General features: G+C 40.4%; 2 protein-coding genes across 6 annotated transcripts in view; both read left to right on the top strand.

Moving 5' to 3' along the window:
- nav1b (neuron navigator 1b) overlaps positions 1-18,563 on the top strand; it is a 147,658-nt gene extending 129,095 nt beyond the window's left edge. For all 5 annotated transcript variants that reach the window (XM_072684831.1, XM_072684829.1, XM_072684830.1 and 2 more), the window contains 15 exons: positions 236-347; positions 496-617; positions 2,591-2,760; positions 3,797-3,968; positions 4,139-4,319; positions 6,200-6,291; positions 6,386-6,481; positions 6,626-6,794; positions 9,298-9,533; positions 10,883-11,037; positions 11,137-11,208; positions 11,396-11,592; positions 12,739-12,857; positions 13,504-13,701; positions 14,810-18,563. In XM_072684831.1, the coding sequence (XP_072540932.1) occupies positions 236-347; positions 496-617; positions 2,591-2,760; positions 3,797-3,968; positions 4,139-4,319; positions 6,200-6,291; positions 6,386-6,481; positions 6,626-6,794; positions 9,298-9,533; positions 10,883-11,037; positions 11,137-11,208; positions 11,396-11,592; positions 12,739-12,857; positions 13,504-13,701; positions 14,810-14,896 (2,178 nt within the window). In that variant the 3' untranslated portion in view covers positions 14,897-18,563. The remainder of the gene's footprint in view (positions 1-235; positions 348-495; positions 618-2,590; positions 2,761-3,796; positions 3,969-4,138; positions 4,320-6,199; positions 6,292-6,385; positions 6,482-6,625; positions 6,795-9,297; positions 9,534-10,882; positions 11,038-11,136; positions 11,209-11,395; positions 11,593-12,738; positions 12,858-13,503; positions 13,702-14,809) is intronic.
- Positions 1-19,452, top strand: part of pltp (phospholipid transfer protein) — a 255,466-nt gene that overhangs the window by 4,365 nt on the left and 231,649 nt on the right. The window lies entirely within an intron of this gene.

The raw sequence follows: 19,452 nt of genomic DNA, 5'->3' as shown, positions 1-19,452 counted from the left end.
ATCCTCCACGCTGTGCTGGCTGGACTGGGGGGGGGGGGGGGTGTCCAGGAGAAACCTGGAGGAACCAAGCTCTGTTCTTCAGACTAGCTCACCGACAAGATCTCACCTACTTTTGTTTACGCTGTAAATGTGCTTAGGTTCCTTAAGCTTTTACACAGTACTGCATGTGTATCCAAAAATCTGCACGTGTCACCTGTAGTCGCTGAACTGTCCACTCTCACGTTACCACTTGCAGGACACTGAACTTTACGACCTGCGGGAGACCATTGAAGTCTTGAAATCCAAGAACACAGAGGCCCAAGACATCATCCAGGGAGCGCTCAACCCCCCTGACTGCACACCCAAAGGTGTGATCCTTTTATTTCAAGCAAGACTTTTCAGTTAATATTGATAGACTGGGGTTATGAGCTGAGAGAACAGATGGTAGCGTATTTGTAGATGAACGTCTCTGATACTGAAGCTTACCCTCGATTCATCTATTCCTTCTCTCTCCAGAACTACAAATCAACAGGCAGAACTCATCTGAGAGTATATCCAGCATGAACAGCATCACTAGCCATTCCAGCATGGGCAGCCTGAAGGAACAGGACGCCAAGAAGAAGAAGAAGAAGAGCTGGGTAAGAACTGGTGTTCATTTGCCTTTACTGGACAGTAAGGCAAACATTTTTCTAAAGGTTAGGGTAGCCACTTTAAACAGGCGTACTGTAACCATAGTATAGTTTGAGTAATATAGTCATGGCTATGGTTTGGTTTCTTAGTTTTCCCTTCATTGTTCATGATTCAGTTTGATACACAGTGCGGTATACAGCACGCATGACCCTGTAGATTACCTTAACCATGTGAACAATACACAATACCTTCTGCAGGTTTTGTGATCTGGCACTGCATTGCAAAATTTTAATACAGTATTAGTACACATGGACTACACTGAAGTGATTACACTATATGGACAAAAATATTGGGACACCTGCTCATTATTTATTTTGAAATCAAGGGTATTAATAGGTTATCCTGCTTTTGTTGGAGCAAGTGCCTGTACTGTCCAGGGAAAAGTCTTTCTACTAGGTTCTGAGGCATGTCTATAAGGATTGGATTGCATTCAGTGACAATAGCATCGTGTCCACATACATTTGGACATATAGTGTAAACACATGGAAACAATACACAATACCTTCCGCAGGTTTTGTGATCTGGCACTGCATTGCAAAATTTGAATACGGTATTAGTACACATGGACTGCACTGAAGTGATTGCACTATATGGAGAAAAGTAATGGGACACCTGCTCAGTATTTCTTTTGAAATCAAGGGTATTAATAGTTTATCCTGCTTTTGTTGGAGTAAGTGCCTCTACTGTTTAGGGAAGAAGGCTTTCTACTAGATTCTGGAGCATTTCTTTAAGGATTTGATTGCATTCAATGACACTAGCATCATGTCCACATATATTTGGACATATAGTGTAAACACATGTGAACAAGGCAATTTTCCTTCATTTTTTGAAGAAAAATAAACAGCAGAAATATAATATAGTATCAGTCATATTAAACACATATATAAACACAAGTAGATTTTTTACAACCCTAGTCAATGCATCTAAGGTTTATCTAAGGTTATTTCTCCATCTACACTCGACTTATACTTGCTGTGGTGTGAGATAATGATTCAAAACCAACCCCAAAACCTGGCACTTATTAGTACAATATAATTATGTATTATTATGTGTTCCTTTCTTTCCCTGTTTTCTCACTCTGTGTATGTGTGCTCTTACTTGCTGTTTATTGTGAATTGGGAACTGCATTAAGCATAGGTCTGCTCTCTTTCCCATGCCTCCCCTTTCTCTCCTTTTAAGGTGTATGAGGTGAGTGCCTTTCCCACCCCTCTCATCCAAAAACAAAAAGCAAGATTGTCTTCGTTATGGCCCTCTTTTCCCTAATACAACCCTCCACCACCTCAAAGAAACACCAAAGAATCATACTCACTTGCGTGTGTCCCTCAAGTCTAAGACTAAAACTTCCACCGCTTCCATATTATGACACTCACAAATAACGTTAGTTATGTATTTCCCATTGTTCATGTTAATCAGTGATCTGTATAATTCTGTTTTCTTTGCCCTGTAATAACAATCACATATTTGACATTTTTCTGTTTTTGTAAAAAGCCTTTGTTTTTGTCTCACCGTGTTGCTGAACCACATTTACGACATTTTGTTGCTCTCATCAAAATGAATATTTCCCATCAAGAATCTCAGTGTGACGGAGTCATTTACATTTCACAACAGCTGCCTGGTGTAGTGGGGTTCGGCCTTGTCCTCCTCTGAGGCCTGTTTACAAAGTCTAATGCTCCTTACTGAATATGGAGATTAGACTTTCAAAAGCTGTCCTTCACAGCTTGCATATGAGAACTTTTTCATCCCATCACAATAAGTCATGACATGCTTACTCGTCACACAAGCTGCAGTATTCGTTCTCCCTATCTCCTCTTATCATCTTAACTTTCACATCCAAACAACTCTGCTGTCATTTCAATTCTTTATATACTGCATGCATAATGCTGTGTGATGGTAACCCTTTCTCTTTGTTTGTTCTCTTTAGTTGAGGAGTTCCTTTAACAGGGCTTTCAGTAAGAAGGGCTCCAAATCATATGCAGATATCGAGGAAATTGCCACTCCAGAGTCCTCGGCTCCCTCCTCCCCTAAAATCCACCATGATATGGATGACCCACCTTCCTCCCTAAAAACCTCCATGTCTGTCTCATCCTCAGGGTAAGTGAGTGGTTGTGTAGTTTATGACCATGGTGGTCACCAGTCCTCCAACACTGCAAAAAAACATCTTAACAAGTAAAATCCTCTTAAATGTAGCTAAATGTCTAACATTTGTTAATAATATGTTATATATATAAGATTTTTTTTTTTTTTGCTTATTTTATTTGCATCTATAGTGGCTTTTTTTATTGATCAATTCCAAAAATAGATTATTTAGCTGCAATAAAATGTAGAATAAGGCACATCCAATTATTACAACAAATATCAGTTATTTCAACTAGATTTAAGATTTCACTGGCCGAGATATGCTATATAGACAAGTATTGGGACACACCTCTTAATCATAGAATGCAGGTGTGTAAACTACAGCCCCCTAGCCATGCAGTCTGCCTTTCAACACATTAGTGAAAGAATGGGATGTTCTACAGAGCTCACTGAACTCCAGCTGGTCAGAAGTCAGCTGGTGAAATTTCCTCCCTCCTAGATCTTCCTCCATCAGCTGTGAGTGGTATTATTATTGAACAGTGGAAGCATTTAGAGGAACCACAGAGAGCAGCTCAGCCACCGAGCGTCCGACCACGTAAAGCTACAGAGCGGGGTCAGTGCCGAATGCTGAGCTCCTCAGAGCACAGAGAACGCTCAAGGGGGACCAGCTCCATATTAATGGCTATGGGTTTAGAATGGGATGCCGTAAAAGCTCCTGTATTTAAAAAAATCTAACCCACCTTATTTGGCTATTCAAGCTCATCCTCCAGTATTTAGAGACCTTGGTGTGATGGTTTAAGATCAGAGCTAATCTCTGCGGGCAGGCAGATCTCCAGGCGCAGGTCTGTTGACCGCTGGTATAAATGAGGCAGGCTCCTCTCTGTCCTGGCACCCAGATGGTGGACAAATATCCCCTGGGTCTTCAGTCAGAGTCCTTTAGATGTCTTTAAATGTGGACTGAAGAAGGGGTTGTTAGCAGTCATTTAAGCTGGATTTATAAGATATATACTGCGTGACTGTTAAATAAAATGTTGTTGTTTTTTCATCACAGACTGCATGAGGACAGTGAGGGCACAGAGGGCACAGAGACTGATGAGAATGTGGTGTCTGAGTTGCGGTCAGAGCTCTGGGAAAAGGAGCGCAAGCTCACAGATATCAGGCTAGAGGCCCTAAGCTCTGCCCACCAACTGGAGCAGCTCCAGGAAGCTATGAATAAGATGCAGGTTTGTGAAGCAAGTCCCAGACATACACACACTCCCATGCATGCAAACTCCCACTGTTATATTACCAAATTTAATTAGATTCTATTTATAGATCAGTGTTTTTGTAGCCTTTTTTAAAATAAAAATGAATTTCACTGTAAATGTATAATAAGAGCAATCTTCTCCTGCAGATGACTGTAGAGAACCTAAAGGCAGAAAATGACCAGCTGAAGACAGGTGGTTCCTCCAGACCCCCAAGCTCCACCTCCCAGTCCTCAGGGCTGGGCTCATTGGGCACTTCTTCACCTAGACAGTCAGTAGCATCTCTTAGCAAGGCATTCAGTATGGGCGCAAGTGAAAGCATTAACACAGGTGAGGCTTTGCCTAAACGTATACACATTCACACATTCAGTACACACTAGTGCATGGTAGGGTTGCCCTGATTCCAGAACTGCATTTCAGTGCTGATACAAGGTTGTGGGGTCAATATCCAGGTCCTCTAAGCTGATATAGCTACCCTCTCTGCTATTGTATCAAGGCTGACCCTGCACTCTGAACCTGGCTTTCTGAGCTGGAATATAATAAGCATAAAATATAATATAATAAATATAATAATAAATAAATAAGAAAATAAATATAATAAAGAATATAATACATATAATAAATGTATAGTATCAGATTATTTTATGGCACGGAATTAAAACGCAAAATGTTTATTAGATAGTGTAATTAACATGCCTGCCTTTTATATTTTAGCTCGCTCAGATGCAGGCAGAAGTCAATATCAGCTTATTTCAATGCAAATATTAAAAGTAGTAAAGCTTAGAATATTAAAAAAAACAAAATATGGAAATCGGGAATCGAACCCACAACCCTGTTATCGATATCCCGGCGCTCTAACCGCTGAGCCACCACTGCCCCCAGAATGAACTCTTTCTGGTTAGTGCAGGGTGAAATATTAGGTTTAACACTATACATGTGACAAAGCAATACTGCCTCTTAGTTTAAGCATTATTTCAGTGTTGTAGCAAGGGATGCTACAAATATTCAGCAATTCAATTTATTTGGCCGAAAATGACAAAAAAGTGCTTTAGGTGTTCGGCTTTTGGAGTTAGGCTGAGTAGATATATATATATTAAAAAAAAATATATATCTATCTAAATATACCATATATTTATATATTTTACTGAACAATGACAACCAGCGTGCAGTGAGACGCTCTATGTAAATGTAGCAAACATGTCAGCTGTGTTGAGGCAAGTGCCGGAGAATAAACTAAGAATGGCTGTTTACAGACATTTAATTTAATTTAAATAATGGTGAAAAAACCTGCATTTAGCCAAAACTTTTCATTTTGTTCACTTTTGGCCAAAACCTTTCATTTTGACACATCCCTTATTACGGCCAAAGTCCATGTTAACATTCTATTCCATAAAACAGACAATCCACATTAAATATACAAGTAAATATACAAAACAAAAAAACTATTAGCACAGAGCACCTGCACGAGCATTTAGTGCAAATGTAAAAATATCTAATACTGTGATATACTAGAAAAAATATATGATATTATTTTATGATATTATTTAATTGTATCAATACTTCTTAGCAGGAAGTTGAACAACAGCAGCAACCTTCTTATATAAAATCAAAATATTCAGTTTGACCCGATTTACTGGTGGCAGTTTTTACATTATAGATGCTGGACTATTGCTGTGAGGATTTGATGGAAATGCTGATACTGATCTTGTATAATTTGTTCCTTAATTCAGTCACAAACACCGCTCCAATTCCAGCACATTTCCATTCAGAGAATGCAGTTCTACTGCTCCACAGCCCAAAGCTAGTGGGCTTTAAACCCCTCTAGCCAAAGCTTGGCATAGGGTACAGTGACCATAGGCTCATGTGCAGCTGCTCCAGAGTGTCTCGATCTACTGTCGGTGCTTTTCCCAGGTTATATAAATGCTGTGTCAGCAATGAATGCACCTTAAAGCAGCTGAATTCAGTCATTAAAGTAGATGGCTGGAAGGGTTTGGAAATACAGTGTGCAAGCGAGAGAAAATGTGGAGTATAGATTTCTAAACTATTGGTTGAATTTGGAAATACTCATGCAGGGCTTATTGAAGGCAAAGAACTATATATGAACAAAGTCTGCGTTTTCTTAAATAGGATAACCAATCAAAATGCATCAATTATTTTCTATACATTAAATATTTCAGGTTTCTTAATGTTTTGTTTTGCATTTCTTATAGATGTTTTTCATAGTCCTGCCTCAACCCTGCAGAAGGACGAGAGTCTTGTCAGAGTGGTCGTACGCATACCCAACCAGCAGGTCTTTAAGGATGTGTGTATCACTGCTACAGCTCCTCAGGCTCATTCTCTTTCCAATTCTAATTATCTTCATCTACACAATCTAAACCACTCCCTCTTTTACGCAGGAGGTGAAACAGCTGGAATTCTTCATTGGTCTGGTCAAGCTCAGTGGAAAGACTGATTGGTCCACCCTTGATGCAGCCATCTGTCAGGCTTTCAAAGTGAGTTCTGGAGCAGCTAACATCCACCAACACAAGATACACCCCTGACCAAAACACACACAACCTGAGACATGACCTTTTACCATTTACCTTTATTTAGCAGGAGAATCCTTACCAGCTCTTTCTTTCTCTGTGTCTGTACAGGACTACATGTCAGTGGTGGACCCGAGCTCTAGTCTGGGCCTGTCTCAGGACTCCATCTGCAGCTATAGCCTCAGTCACCTCAAGAGGGTGCTGGGAACTCAGCCACCCGAAACCGCACCAGTACGCTGTCTCACCAAGGGTTCCACGTGCATCAGTGTGGCCCTCAAAGGTTAGTAGGTGGAAGTGTCGTCATCTTCTGCTGCTGCTTCTGTGTTTATTTGTTTTGCTCTCTGGTGTCGACCAAAAGATGAAGGGTGGGATCCCCTTTGGAAAATTGGTTCCTTTTAAGGTTTCTTCCTACTGATCTGAGGGAGGGTTTTTTTTGCCATTGTCACCACTGACTTGATCAAAAGAGGCTCAGACCCAGATCTATGCGAAACTGCTTCGTGACGACGTCTGCTGTGAAACAAATATATTTATAAAGTTGAATTTGAATTGATGAATGTTTGAATTGCTGCCTGACAAATAACAATGCAGTGGTTCAGATCCAGATGTTCATAGAGCTCCTCTGCTGTCACACAGTATCTGGGATGTTTCTCTGAATTTTCATCAAAGAGAAAGTCTGGATGAGTTCAGTGTGTCCAAGAGTAGATGTGGATCAGAAACAGACTAGGAAAGAAATGTCTAGTGTTCAGCTCTTCTGAAGCTTCTGAAGTTACAAGAGTACTATTTAACATCACGCAGTTTACGAGCCAACACACGTTCTGACTTAGGCAGTGGCTGTAACAATGATATGTAATATAATCGTTGGACGGAAACCTTGTATCTCTCAAAAGAGACTTTGAATCATTTTGGAACATTTCTATTGGTCCATTCGTCATTTAATTCTGATACAATATAGAGAACAAGTCACATTATAAAGGGTAATAAAATAATAGGTTAATAGGTTTTTGTATGATTCATTATTATACATAACATAATAATGTAATATTTTTATTGTATATAAGATTATAAACAATTTTTTATTATTTTATTCTAATGTAATGTTTTATAAAATAAATTTAAAAATTAAATATTTATAATAAATATCATTATATATATATATATATATATATATATATATATATATATATATATATATATATATATATATAATATCCATTTTTATGTAATATTAACATTAAGTTTTAAAAGTGGAAAACATGTTGTTTGTTTTTTTTACTTAAATGTAAATATAAAAGGTTGTTTAAATGATACAGTATATGTCCCGCCGGCAGGCCGAAAGCATTATTATAAACTTCTATTACCAAAGAATAGCCCCACCAGTTTGAGAAGTCAGAACAGAACGGAAGTCCCTGTAGTTACATAGTAACACACCTTAGTGTGTAATAAGCCTTCCTGCATTAAGGGCTTAGACCTGTCTTATTCACTTTGTCAATGATAACAATATTTGTGAAATACTGTCACTGTTTTTGAGTCAAAGAAGCTATTTTTTATAGTGTGAAGAAGATATTTTTGAGACAAACCAAGCAGCTCTGGTTTCACATGATCCCACGGTGAAGGTGCCACATTGTGATCCCATGCTTCATTTTAATGTTTGTACAGCTGTTTGGGTGTTTTATTGGTCCGAGCACCTTCACAGCTTACGGCGAATGTCACAGTGCTGTCATACGCCATGTTTTATCAAGACTGCCATGGATCTACTGAGCAAAACTCTATGGAAAACAAAAGACATGATGCTCATTACACATTTAAACCCTGTATATATGCCTAGCATTCAGTTCTTCACCCTCAGAACTGCAGTTCTTTCATAATAAGCATCAGTAATTTTTTAGGCCCTAAAATAGAACCCTGTGGGACTCCACAGAATACGCAAAATTTCACCAATAATTTATAGTAGTTTCTGCAGTATGATTAATTACAAAATAATAAACCTATGACTCAAATGGTTAAGGCTTTCCAAAAAACATGATTCAATATAGAAATAGTCACATGGGAATATAGAAATCCCCAAAATGTATTACTGTTTCAGAATACAGCATGTATGCACATGTATTATCTTAAACATGATGTGCCATAAAACCATTAAAAAAGGTTAGGTAATTATCATGATATAACATTTTTATATCATCACATGCCTAGATATAGGGATGTCAGTAGATATACTAGTACAGATGCACACACTAAAAGCAGTAGGTGTTGTCCCACTACAAGTTAAGTCTCTTCCCAACCGCCAGTTCCTTCCCCCCTATGTGATATGTGACACTTGGTTCTGGAGGTGATATACACAGACTCCTCAGCGCTCACCCTGGGGGTTATTTTAAGAGCAGACCGTCTGCGCTAGGGCCAGTTTATAGAGACCATGTGAGGCCACACATCACCAACAGTCGCTGAGATACATTCAAGCAGATGGCAAACGAAGCGTCATCAACTCACTCTGTGGTGTCACCCATTTCTGATTATCGCCAGTGTGACAAACAGCTTTTTTTTAGCCATGAAAAACTCTGGTCACAGCAGATGAGTCAACAGTGATTACTAGAATTACTTGCTGAGCCCTGGCTAGTAATGATAGAGACACCATTCCCCCTATTACACAATCAACATGACTTTAAAGCTGTTATTTTAAGGTAAAAATGCTTCGTAATGTTGCTTAATGTCATAAACCTGAATATTTCCACAACTTTCCCCAACCCCATACTCCCACTGTTCACCCCACCACTGTACCTCTGCAGGTTTGAAGGAGAAGTGTGTAGACAACGTGGTGTTTGAGACGCTTATCCCCAAGCCCATGATACAGCACTACATCAGCCTGCTGCTAAAGCACCGGCGCTTGATCTTGTCTGGGCCCAGCGGCACAGGGAAGACCTACCTCTCCTCCCGCCTCACTGAGTACCTGGTGGAACGCAGCGCGCGAGAGGTCACCTCCGCCATCGCAGTCACCTTCAACATGCATCGCCAGTCCTGCAAGGTGAGCTGCAACAATAAAATGATGCACAGAAACTATCAGGAGCTTCTCAGCATGAATCGCAAGTGTAAATTGCAAAAAAGTACATAGTTAATTGTAGGTCTCGATCAGCACTGAACATTAATAATTAATATGATATTTAATGTTTGGGAGATCTGTTTACTTTTCTTCAATTTGGTCACATTAAAATGTGCAATGGTTAATATTTGCAAGGCTTGTATTTTTTTAAGCCACAAAAAATTGAGATAAAACGTTTGCTAAATTAAATCCAAATAAATTAGTTTGATTATTTAATTTAATTAAATTGGTGATTACATTTAATCAGAGGCCTTAGATAGAATCATCACTGTTCAAATACATGGAAATTGTTCAAAATAAGTAGGTTATAGCTGGTAAAGTGCTTCATAAATTCACACCAGGCATCCACGTCCACCTTCATCTCCGAGTATAATGAACTGCTGTGCTTTCCACTCAGCCACAAAGCCAAAAGAGCACAAATGCGTAACAACAGTTTTATGAGTCTTATGTGTACATATAGTGTTCATATGAGTAGCACCTGGTTGACAGCATGCCTTAAACATTGTGCTAGACCTGTTAGGACATGTTCATAGTTTATGGTTTCAGTTCATTTGCTCAATCAGTGTTATTACATTGTTGGTGCCTAATGGATATATTTTGAAGAGCAGTAAGAAGTATATACTTAAGATCATCATTAAAATGCCCCGGGGGTCATGAGTTTGAATCCCAAGCCATGCCACTTTGTCATCAGCAGCCGGAGTCAGAGAGAGCACAGGCGTCTTTTAGCTGGTGCGGCGGTGCTGGGGACCTAGCGCTTCCCTTGGAGCATGTTGGCTGTCTGTCAATGCCGCACCGATGGCAGTTCAAAAAGAGGTGGTGGCTTTACATGTATCGCAGGAGACATGTGTTAAGTCCTAACCCTCCTAGTGTCAGGGGCATAGCTAGTGCTAGGGGGAGCTATGGGTGGACTAGTGGGTGGGATAAATGGGAGTAGGGGGAAAATGAAAAAAAAAAATAAAATAAAATAAATAAATAAATATATATATATATATATATATATATATATATATATATATATATATATATATATATATATATATATATATTATTTCATAATGGTTTGTAAATATCATTATTTAATGCTGGTATTGAAAATGGGTATTTAAGTATTTGTTGGAAGTTGGAGTATTTAAAGCCCGTAAAATGCTGTTTGGCATTTACCAACCCTAATTATGAGCAGTGGAATTGTATTTTAGGTAATCTTCATACAAAAAAGTGTTTTTTGTATGAAGAAGGGCTCTTGAGTAATTCCTGATCTGTTCTCCCCCCCACAGGACCTACAACTTTATTTGTCTAACCTGGCCAATCAGATTGACCGGGAGACTAGCACTTCAGAAATCCCATTAGTTGTCATTCTGGATGATCTACATGATGCTGCATCCATCAGTGAATTAGTCAACGGTGCTTTAACTTGTAAATATCACAAATGGTGAGTTCAAATCATAGTAAAAACCACATGTTCAGTGGTTAGGCTGTCCCCCCTACAGCGCGAATTCTGATCAACACCCATTGGATCTGTTTTTTTCAGTCCATACATTATAGGCACAACCAACCAGCCAGTGAAGATGACCACCAACCACAGCCTGCACCTCAGCTTCAGGTGGGTGTCTTCTAAGTAAAAATTAAATCTCATTTATTCGTTATTATTGTTTATGAAATGTATTCCAGTAAACTAAAAAGAGTTATTGACCCAGAAACACCAGTCTTACTGATAACAAATAAACTGGTTCCCAGTAACAGCTTGGCATGCTAATCATTTACATTTTCATTTCACTCTGTCTTGGCAGGATGGTTATGTTCTCCAATAATGTGGAGCCAGCTAATGGCTTCCTAGTGCGCTACTTGCACAGAAAGCTGATGGAAGCTGAAGACCAGAGGAGCCTGACTAATGAGGACCTTCTAAGGGTGCTGGATTGGGTTCCCAAGCTCTGGTACCACCTCCACACGTTCCTGGAGAAGCACAGCACCTCAGACTTCCTCATTGGTAAGATTGAGTCTCTTTAGTCAGTGACTGTAGCGGAGTGGAAGTAGAAGAGTGTTCTCAAGATCCACATTTCATTTCACATTACAAGTCAACCCAGGAACGTATGCCGCCCAGAAGCATGCTAATAATATTAATTGTTTAAGAAAACAAAGCAACGAAAATAGTCTTGTTACATGAATTAATTACATACTATTTTTGACATAGTGTGAATCTGTTAATATGGTTGTTATTTACATTGTATCACATTTTCAGGATAAATGGATAAAAATAATATAAATGTTCCTAAATGAGTCAAATATAATAATCCTTTTACATTGACTTCCAGTGATAGACAGGCAGATAGGTGGATAGACAGGCAGATAGGTGGATAGATGGGTGGACAGATAAATACACAGACAGATAGATGGGCAGATAGACAGGCAGATGGACGGATAGACGGGCAGATAGACAGGCAGGTGGACAGATACACAGACAGATAGGTGGATAGACGGGCAGATAGATGGATAGATGGGTGGACAGGCAGATAGACAGGCAGATGGATGGGCAGGTGGACGTATAGACGGGCAGGTGGACAGATAGATGGGCAGATAGGTGGATAGATGGGTGGACAGATAGATAGATGGTACATAGACGGATAGACGGGCAGATAGGTGGATAGATGGGTGGACAGATAGATAGATGGTACATAGACGGATAGACGGGCAGGTGGACGGATAGACGGGCAGATAGGTGGATAGATGGGTGGACAAAAAGATACATGGGCAGATAGATGGGCAGATAGACAGGCAGATGGACGGGCAGGTGGACGGATAGACGGGCAGATAGAGACGGCTAGGCGGGCAGATGGAGTACAGGGAGTAAGAATATAGAGCAGTGAGCAGTGCTACTCTGCACTAATTTTACTGACCTCAGTAATCATCAGTCCAGCAGCAGGAGGTTTGTGTTGTGCTGCTCAGCCATTAGGTGACTCAATACAGAATCAAATAGATGTGAGTAAAAATGACCTCACTTGACTCTCCATGGCACATCGCATGTGTTTCAGTTTATTTCTGAATGAACTCATCCACCTTGGGAGCGTAGACCTGCAGCTTCTCAGTAAGCCAAATAAGACAGTGGATAAAGTGATCTTCTGCTGTTGCTTTGTAGGCCCATGTTTCTTCCTGTCCTGTCCGGTGACCGTGGATGAGTTCCGTTCCTGGTTTATTGACCTCTGGAACCATTCTATCATCCCTTACCTGCAAGAGGGGGCAAAAGATGGCATCAAGGTGAGATGCGTCAGACTGCGATAGACAGTATTATAAAGTGTTGCTCCACTAATTGTCATAGAACTTTACTTGTGTCTCCTATGGGATAAATATTGTAATTTCTAATTTATTGAATAACAGTGGGTCTGAGTCACCAGTATCTTCTCAAGAGTTTTTTTTGGAGTTTTTTTGTTCTTGAGAAAAGTCCAAATAAAAAGGCTATGTCAGATCAAACTGCAGAATTGTTCACAGCTCTTCACTTATAGTGATTAATCCCAATGTCCTTATTGAACAGCTCCTAAATAAGAAAACACTGGTGACTGTTTTGGTAAAATCTTCGTAAAACTGGACAAAATTTCTTCTGAGTGATTGATGAACAAGGCCCATTGTGCCCGTTGTACCAGCATTTTGAATTACTATCCATTAACTGAACTGTCTGTCCATACCTATAGATGAATTACTGCTGTATTTGCTGTTGCTCAGTGCTTTGCTTTGCTGCTTAAGGCTTAGCTGGTTCTCTCTAATGTTATCAATTCCTTTCCTGAAAGAAAAGCTCAACACTGATCATTTAACGTAACATCAGCTGAACAAGAATGTTGAAAGATGTTAACTGTAAATGTGGTGCATGTCTCTTAAGCCTTAAATCAAACTTTCTCTCGTGCTCTAGGTGCATGGTCAGAAGGCCGTGTGGGAGGACCCAGTGGAGTGGGTTCGGGATTCCCTCCCTTGGCCCTCTGCTCAGCAGGATCAGGCCAAGCTCTTCCACCTGCCTCCTCCCAGCACTGGGCCAGCCAGTCCCAGCCAAACTGGAGAGGAGAAGCCCCACAAGGAGACCCCTCCTAGCTCCATGGAGTCCGACCCCCTGGTTCGTAAGACAGTACATGCTACAGCTCACAGATTTAGTAATGACAGCCTTGATGTGCATATTGAGATTTAAAAAAATAAATAAATAATTGAACTTAAAATGTTTATTTGTCTCAGGCACAGTCATACACGGTACAACTAGCAGTGAAATGCTTTGATGACTGTCTGGTCACTGAAGATCAAGATAAACACATAAAATGCAAAAAAAATATAGATCAAAAATTCAAAATATAAAAAATCACAAATTAAACAATATAAAATAGAATACATAGAAAGGTGTGGAATTGCTACAGATATTTTATTACTAATATAATAATATTTAAGGGATTAAATCAACTGAAAATATATTTTACTATTAAAATATTAAATTGTACACCAGGTTAAATAGTTATTATATACAGTTGTATGCAAAAGTCTGGACACCCAGTTACTTTTTGATTTTGAAGAGTACACAGATCCTCTACAGATCTTCTACCATATTGGAAAATATCAAAAACACCGTTTAAAATGTTAAATTAGACACACAAACAGTACCCATGTATTAAAATAAGTGCAGAAGGCCCCGGGTGGTCCAGCAGACTAAGGCATGGTCACTGTGATCAGGATCGCTAGATCATATCCCGATCACGCTGCAAGCCATCGGCAGCCGTGGCCTTGAGAAAGCACAAAACCTTGTTTTCTCTAGGGTGGGTAGACGGTGCTATCCCCCTCAAAACATGTCAAATGACCAGGGTTACCTAAAGTGTTCTACATGACAGCATACTGAAATTATTCAGAGTAGTCTGACCAACAAGAACACCCAGCCGACTGTGATCCTGATGACGGACTAGAGGACTGTAGATAAAGCCAGTGTCCAAAAAAGGGCGAGCAGTTCATGAAGATGCTCAGAGAAATTTTTAAGTAAACTAAAACTATTAAATAAACACTTCAGTTTAAAAGCAGTGAATGTGCAGCACTCCTGTATAGTGGTATATACATATAGACAATATCTTGCATGCAGATGCACACAAGCCAGGCTATGACATGTACATAAACACTGTAGCCTGTTGGTTTGTGATGCACCTTTTCCAACTGTCCTCTTTCTTCTTTCCCCCTGTTTCCCGTTTCAGATGGCGATGCTGCTAAAACTGCAGGAGGCCGCCAATTACATCGAATCTCCAGAAAAAGAGACTGATCCCAAACTGCCCACACTTTGAACAACCAGTACAAACTAAGCCCTCGTCGGCCTCTCCATCTCTCCGAGTGGTTCTCCGAATACGAGGTCCAAACACGAACTCCCCGAAACACCTGTTCATGTTTTAAACCGCTCAAAAGATCCTGTACTGTGCTAACAGAACTCATAAGTCATCTTTTTTAATTTTTGTTTGTTTGTTTGTTTGTTTGTTTGGTATGATCATCTCATTTTGCATTTCTGTTGATCATAATTCAAGAATCTTAATGAATTAAGAACCGCAGGTACGTTCGTCACAAACTAAAGAATATACATATATATGTATTTATATATGCTTGTATTTGCAGATCATATACGCATATATACAGTTTACATATAGCATATAGTTGGTATGTATTTCTTTCTTTCCGGGAGCCCTTACTGTTCCACTGCTGCCCAGAACACTACTCAAGAAAACAGGTGCTAACTGCTATTTGCAAGCATGCGCAAAATACGATCACCTCATAGCTTCAGAATCAAGGACATCTCCACATACGATTGAGCGCCAAGCGCCATCTATCTCTCTCTCTCTCTCTCTCTCTCTCTCTGTCTTTCTCTGCAGTCCTCCGCAGTGATGGCTAGTGTAGGGAACGCTGCTGCTGATGATTGAATACATCAGCCTGGGCATACCTTTCAGATATATCCTACCCATGTGTTAGGCTGCGCGCAAAGCAAAGCGTATGATACGAACACGAACCTCAGAGACACTTTGGCATATGCAGAACGCAGTCACCTTTCTTTTTTGCCAGCCGGATTTCTTCGAGACAAACGAGAATGCCTTAAAAACAGCAATGCACTGCAAAGTGCACCATTCTGTCCCCCTGGTTTCTCTGTAGGGGGCAGTGTTCATCTGGAAACTGACATTGCTGCATCTCTGACGACGTAGGGGATCAGTCATTGACTGCACATCTTCAACCATACACAGTAAAGAGCAGGAGGCATTCAGAAAGAGTCCAGCAGTTCGAGGTTATTGCCATAAGCTTTGGAAACGGCGTATAGTTTCTGTGGACTGTTCTTTTTACCGTAACAATACTGTAGGTAGGTTTTGTTTGGCTTTGAAACTGATCTCAGCTCAGGGGGTTAGTAATCTCAGGCATCTCAACTACGATTATTTAGTACTGCTGTTCCTCTCAGTCAGCTGTTCGAGTTTGTAGCGTATGGTGCGAATATCTCAAAGTGCAAAAACCAAAAAAAAAAAAAAACTCTCGTTTTCAGACCTGCTCATTTTCAGATCAGCCATGTGTTTATATTGTATGGGAGAGAAACTACCCCTATGAAAGTGGATCAAGAGCTGGAGAGCTGTAAAGAAACATGGGATTGTTCTCAATTATTTGGTGCTATCAAATATCACTCCCCCCCCCCATCGGAAAATGACCAATTTTACCATGCAGTTGTCTTATAGTAACAGTATAGGTGCTTGATCACAGTGAAATAGCCTTACAGTTTCCCAGCTTACAAAGGGCATCTTCATGAAGTACCTAAGGAACAGCGACAAGTCGAGCCTCTTTATACTCTCCCTTTTCTTGTTTTTGCCGCTCACTTCAGCATGTGTTCACACCTATTCCTCACCTATGGTTGCTGTCAGTGCATCAATACATCTGTTTTCTTTCCAGTCCAGTAACAGCATTAACGAAAGCATATCGTAACAGTATTTCCAGGCAAAGTTGTTGCATGCAGATCTTTGGAGGATTGGTCTTTATTCCCTACAGTAAAAGTAAAGAAGTGGAATTGCTTCCAGTAAGCAGTGGACCAGTAATTTCCCCCTCATCTCTACCTAGAAATAAGAAAAAGCATATCCGAAAGCGCATGTAGAGAGCCGAGCTGATGTAAGCAGGTCAACGGTCAGTTAAAAACTTGCATCATCCTGTTTGTTTATGCCTTTATAACTTGCCTCACAGCCATTGTATGCTATCATTGTTCGACGATGTAAATATGCCACTGACAGAAAAGGAAAAAGGGTGCCATAACTATAAGGTTTATTAGCCTGATCAGTAAAAAAAGAGAAAAAGTAAAAACACACACAAAAAAGAAAAGAGACACTGAATAGTCTAGATGGGGATTTCTCATGTTTACGTCCTGTCAGGAACACCTTCAGTGTGTATGGAGTTTCCTTTGCAATGCTCCTTCCAACCTGCTGTGTGAGATTTCCCATTTAATTGCCTTCCTCAGAATCTTATGACCGTGCGCTAATGGCTTTGTTTGCCTGGCCCATTCCGAATGGGGATTTTTGGTCCCAGTTTGAGTCCATTTTACATTAAGCGATGTTATGAGGATAGATTGGACTTTATAGTGTAGCTCGATTATTGGTAATTTACCATAAAATTAAAATACAGCTGCACAGATATGCTCATATTATCCCCAAAAGCCTAGGCCCTCGTTCTCTTTACCCTGTGTGTTTTGTCTCTCGTTGACGCAACAGATGAAAAGAGATGACATTCTCGGCCCCTCCGTCATTATAGCAGATTAATACTGTCTGGAACGGCCCCTGTGTGAAGCCGGGTGTTGGTAACAGAAGCCATCGTGCCCTGTCTGCATCATGTCCCTGATTCCTGTGCCTGTAACTCTGTGATGGCTGTGTTGTGTTGTGCTGTGTCTCATAACAGGACTATTCAACAACTTGCTGTTTACCCTGAGAGAGTGACGACCGGCGATCGATATCAGTAAAGATAGCTTTGATTTTAGCTCGATCTCGTGCTCTTTCTTCCTCTTTCTCTTGAATGTTCGGAACTGCAGTATGTGGAAGCTAAACTACAACATAGATGACACTATCTGATATATTATATCACTGGGGTGAATCTGAGCCCCGTGGCGAGCATTAGTGGTATGGGTGTGTTCGGGTGGGGTGGGGTGGGGGGTGGCGGGGGTTCTTTTCATTTCCTGCCTAAATTGCAGGCAATAAAATGACCAGTGTTGCTGTAGATGTTCTACAGAATTGTGGTTAAGTTGGATACAGAGACGCTGATGATGGCGAAAGGACCGCTGAGGATGTCCTTTGACGCAGATGATTATTAGCTCGTGTTGTGTTATTATTTAAAGCAAGCGGCTTAATGTGGTTTACAAGTCGTTTCCTTTACCCTGAAGGGTGTAAGATTCGTGTTTAAAAGTCTATAGTAAGCCATGACGCAGGCGCAAGAGAAGACCACAAGAAGTTGTTGAACAGTCCCCAAACATCCTGCGATGCTTGTTATTGATTCAAAACTCAAATAATATACTATTAAAAAGGTATCTAATGTAACTTGCAATGTGCAATAGACATGTAATGGGTTTCTAAATGTGTGTAAAAGCATGTCGCCTTGGTGTGAAACAGAATTTGGAAAATGGTCTACCTAACGCTCGGCCGTTTTAACAGGATATAACTTTCTTATTTGTAATTTTTCTTCCCCAGACGATCATTTGTACAAGTTAATTTCCATTTCTTTTGTACAGAAAGTCATAATTGTATACATTGTAAATAGCCAAGTCATTTGCGACAACAATCGTTTAGGATAAGAAAACCTAGTAGAGAAATGTGGTTTGTAAAGGGAAACTTGTGCTTTTTATGTTTTCGCGTGGCCCTGTAAACCTGTGGGGAACTGGCATGCTTCCGGAGGTTTCTGCATAACCACCAATCCAACGTTGTCCGTCTACCATAATAAAACCACATCATTCTTTAACCCTCCTGTGTTTGGTCTGTTCAGTCCTTCTACAGTTTCCAGAATGTGCAGTTTTGCCCTCATGTTCATATCACTGCAGTAGTTTTGATGCTACAATTTAAATAGGATGATCTACACCTGCCATTTCATTACATGCCTCAGCGTTGGATGGAGGACCATCCATCTTTCCAGAGAACACAGTTGCTCCACCGCTCCACAGCTCAATGCTGGGTGCCTTTCACCCCTCTAGCCCACGCCTGACATGATCACATGCTCCAGAGTCCTATTCTATTCTAATACATCTTTACATGCATTTGCAAATCAGTGTCAGCAATAGGTGCAACTGACAGTAGCTGAATGCATTCATTAGAAGGGGTGTCCACAAACATTTACACAACATAGTGTACTTCTGGGTTATTAGCTCTACTCTTCTATTTTATTTTCATTCCCCAACTTCACAGTCCTGCAGCCCTGAAGGTGCTCCTCCTCCCCTTCTACCTCCACACTGACTGCTTACCAATACCAGGACCGAGGTTGTAAATGCTTCATGTAGACAAACTGCTACAGCTGTTTTCACCATCTAACTCAAACTCGGCCAAAGCTGCTGTAAGGTGTGTAAAACTAACAAGCCTCCTGGGGCAGCAGAGGAACACCAGACACCAGACTTAACACCACTAACCAGATGCAGGCTGACAGTACATCCCTCAGTATTGTGAGTCCCACATCTGAGTGAGGTGACCTCACTCACCTCAGCACTCACCTCAGCCTCACCCCCCCCCCCCCTCCCCCCGACTGCTTAATTCCAGAAGGTTTGGGAAAGTGAGTCCAAAAGCTCAAAATAATAATGATAATAATTATCACGACTGGCCAAATTTCAATAGCCAAATGTTGACTTCATTAGTCAAAGCCC

Source organism: Salminus brasiliensis, chromosome 7 (genome assembly GCF_030463535.1).
Source record: "Salminus brasiliensis chromosome 7, fSalBra1.hap2, whole genome shotgun sequence".
Taxonomy (NCBI): domain Eukaryota; kingdom Metazoa; phylum Chordata; class Actinopteri; order Characiformes; family Bryconidae; genus Salminus; species Salminus brasiliensis.
This window is presented reverse-complemented; position numbering and strand designations above follow the sequence as displayed.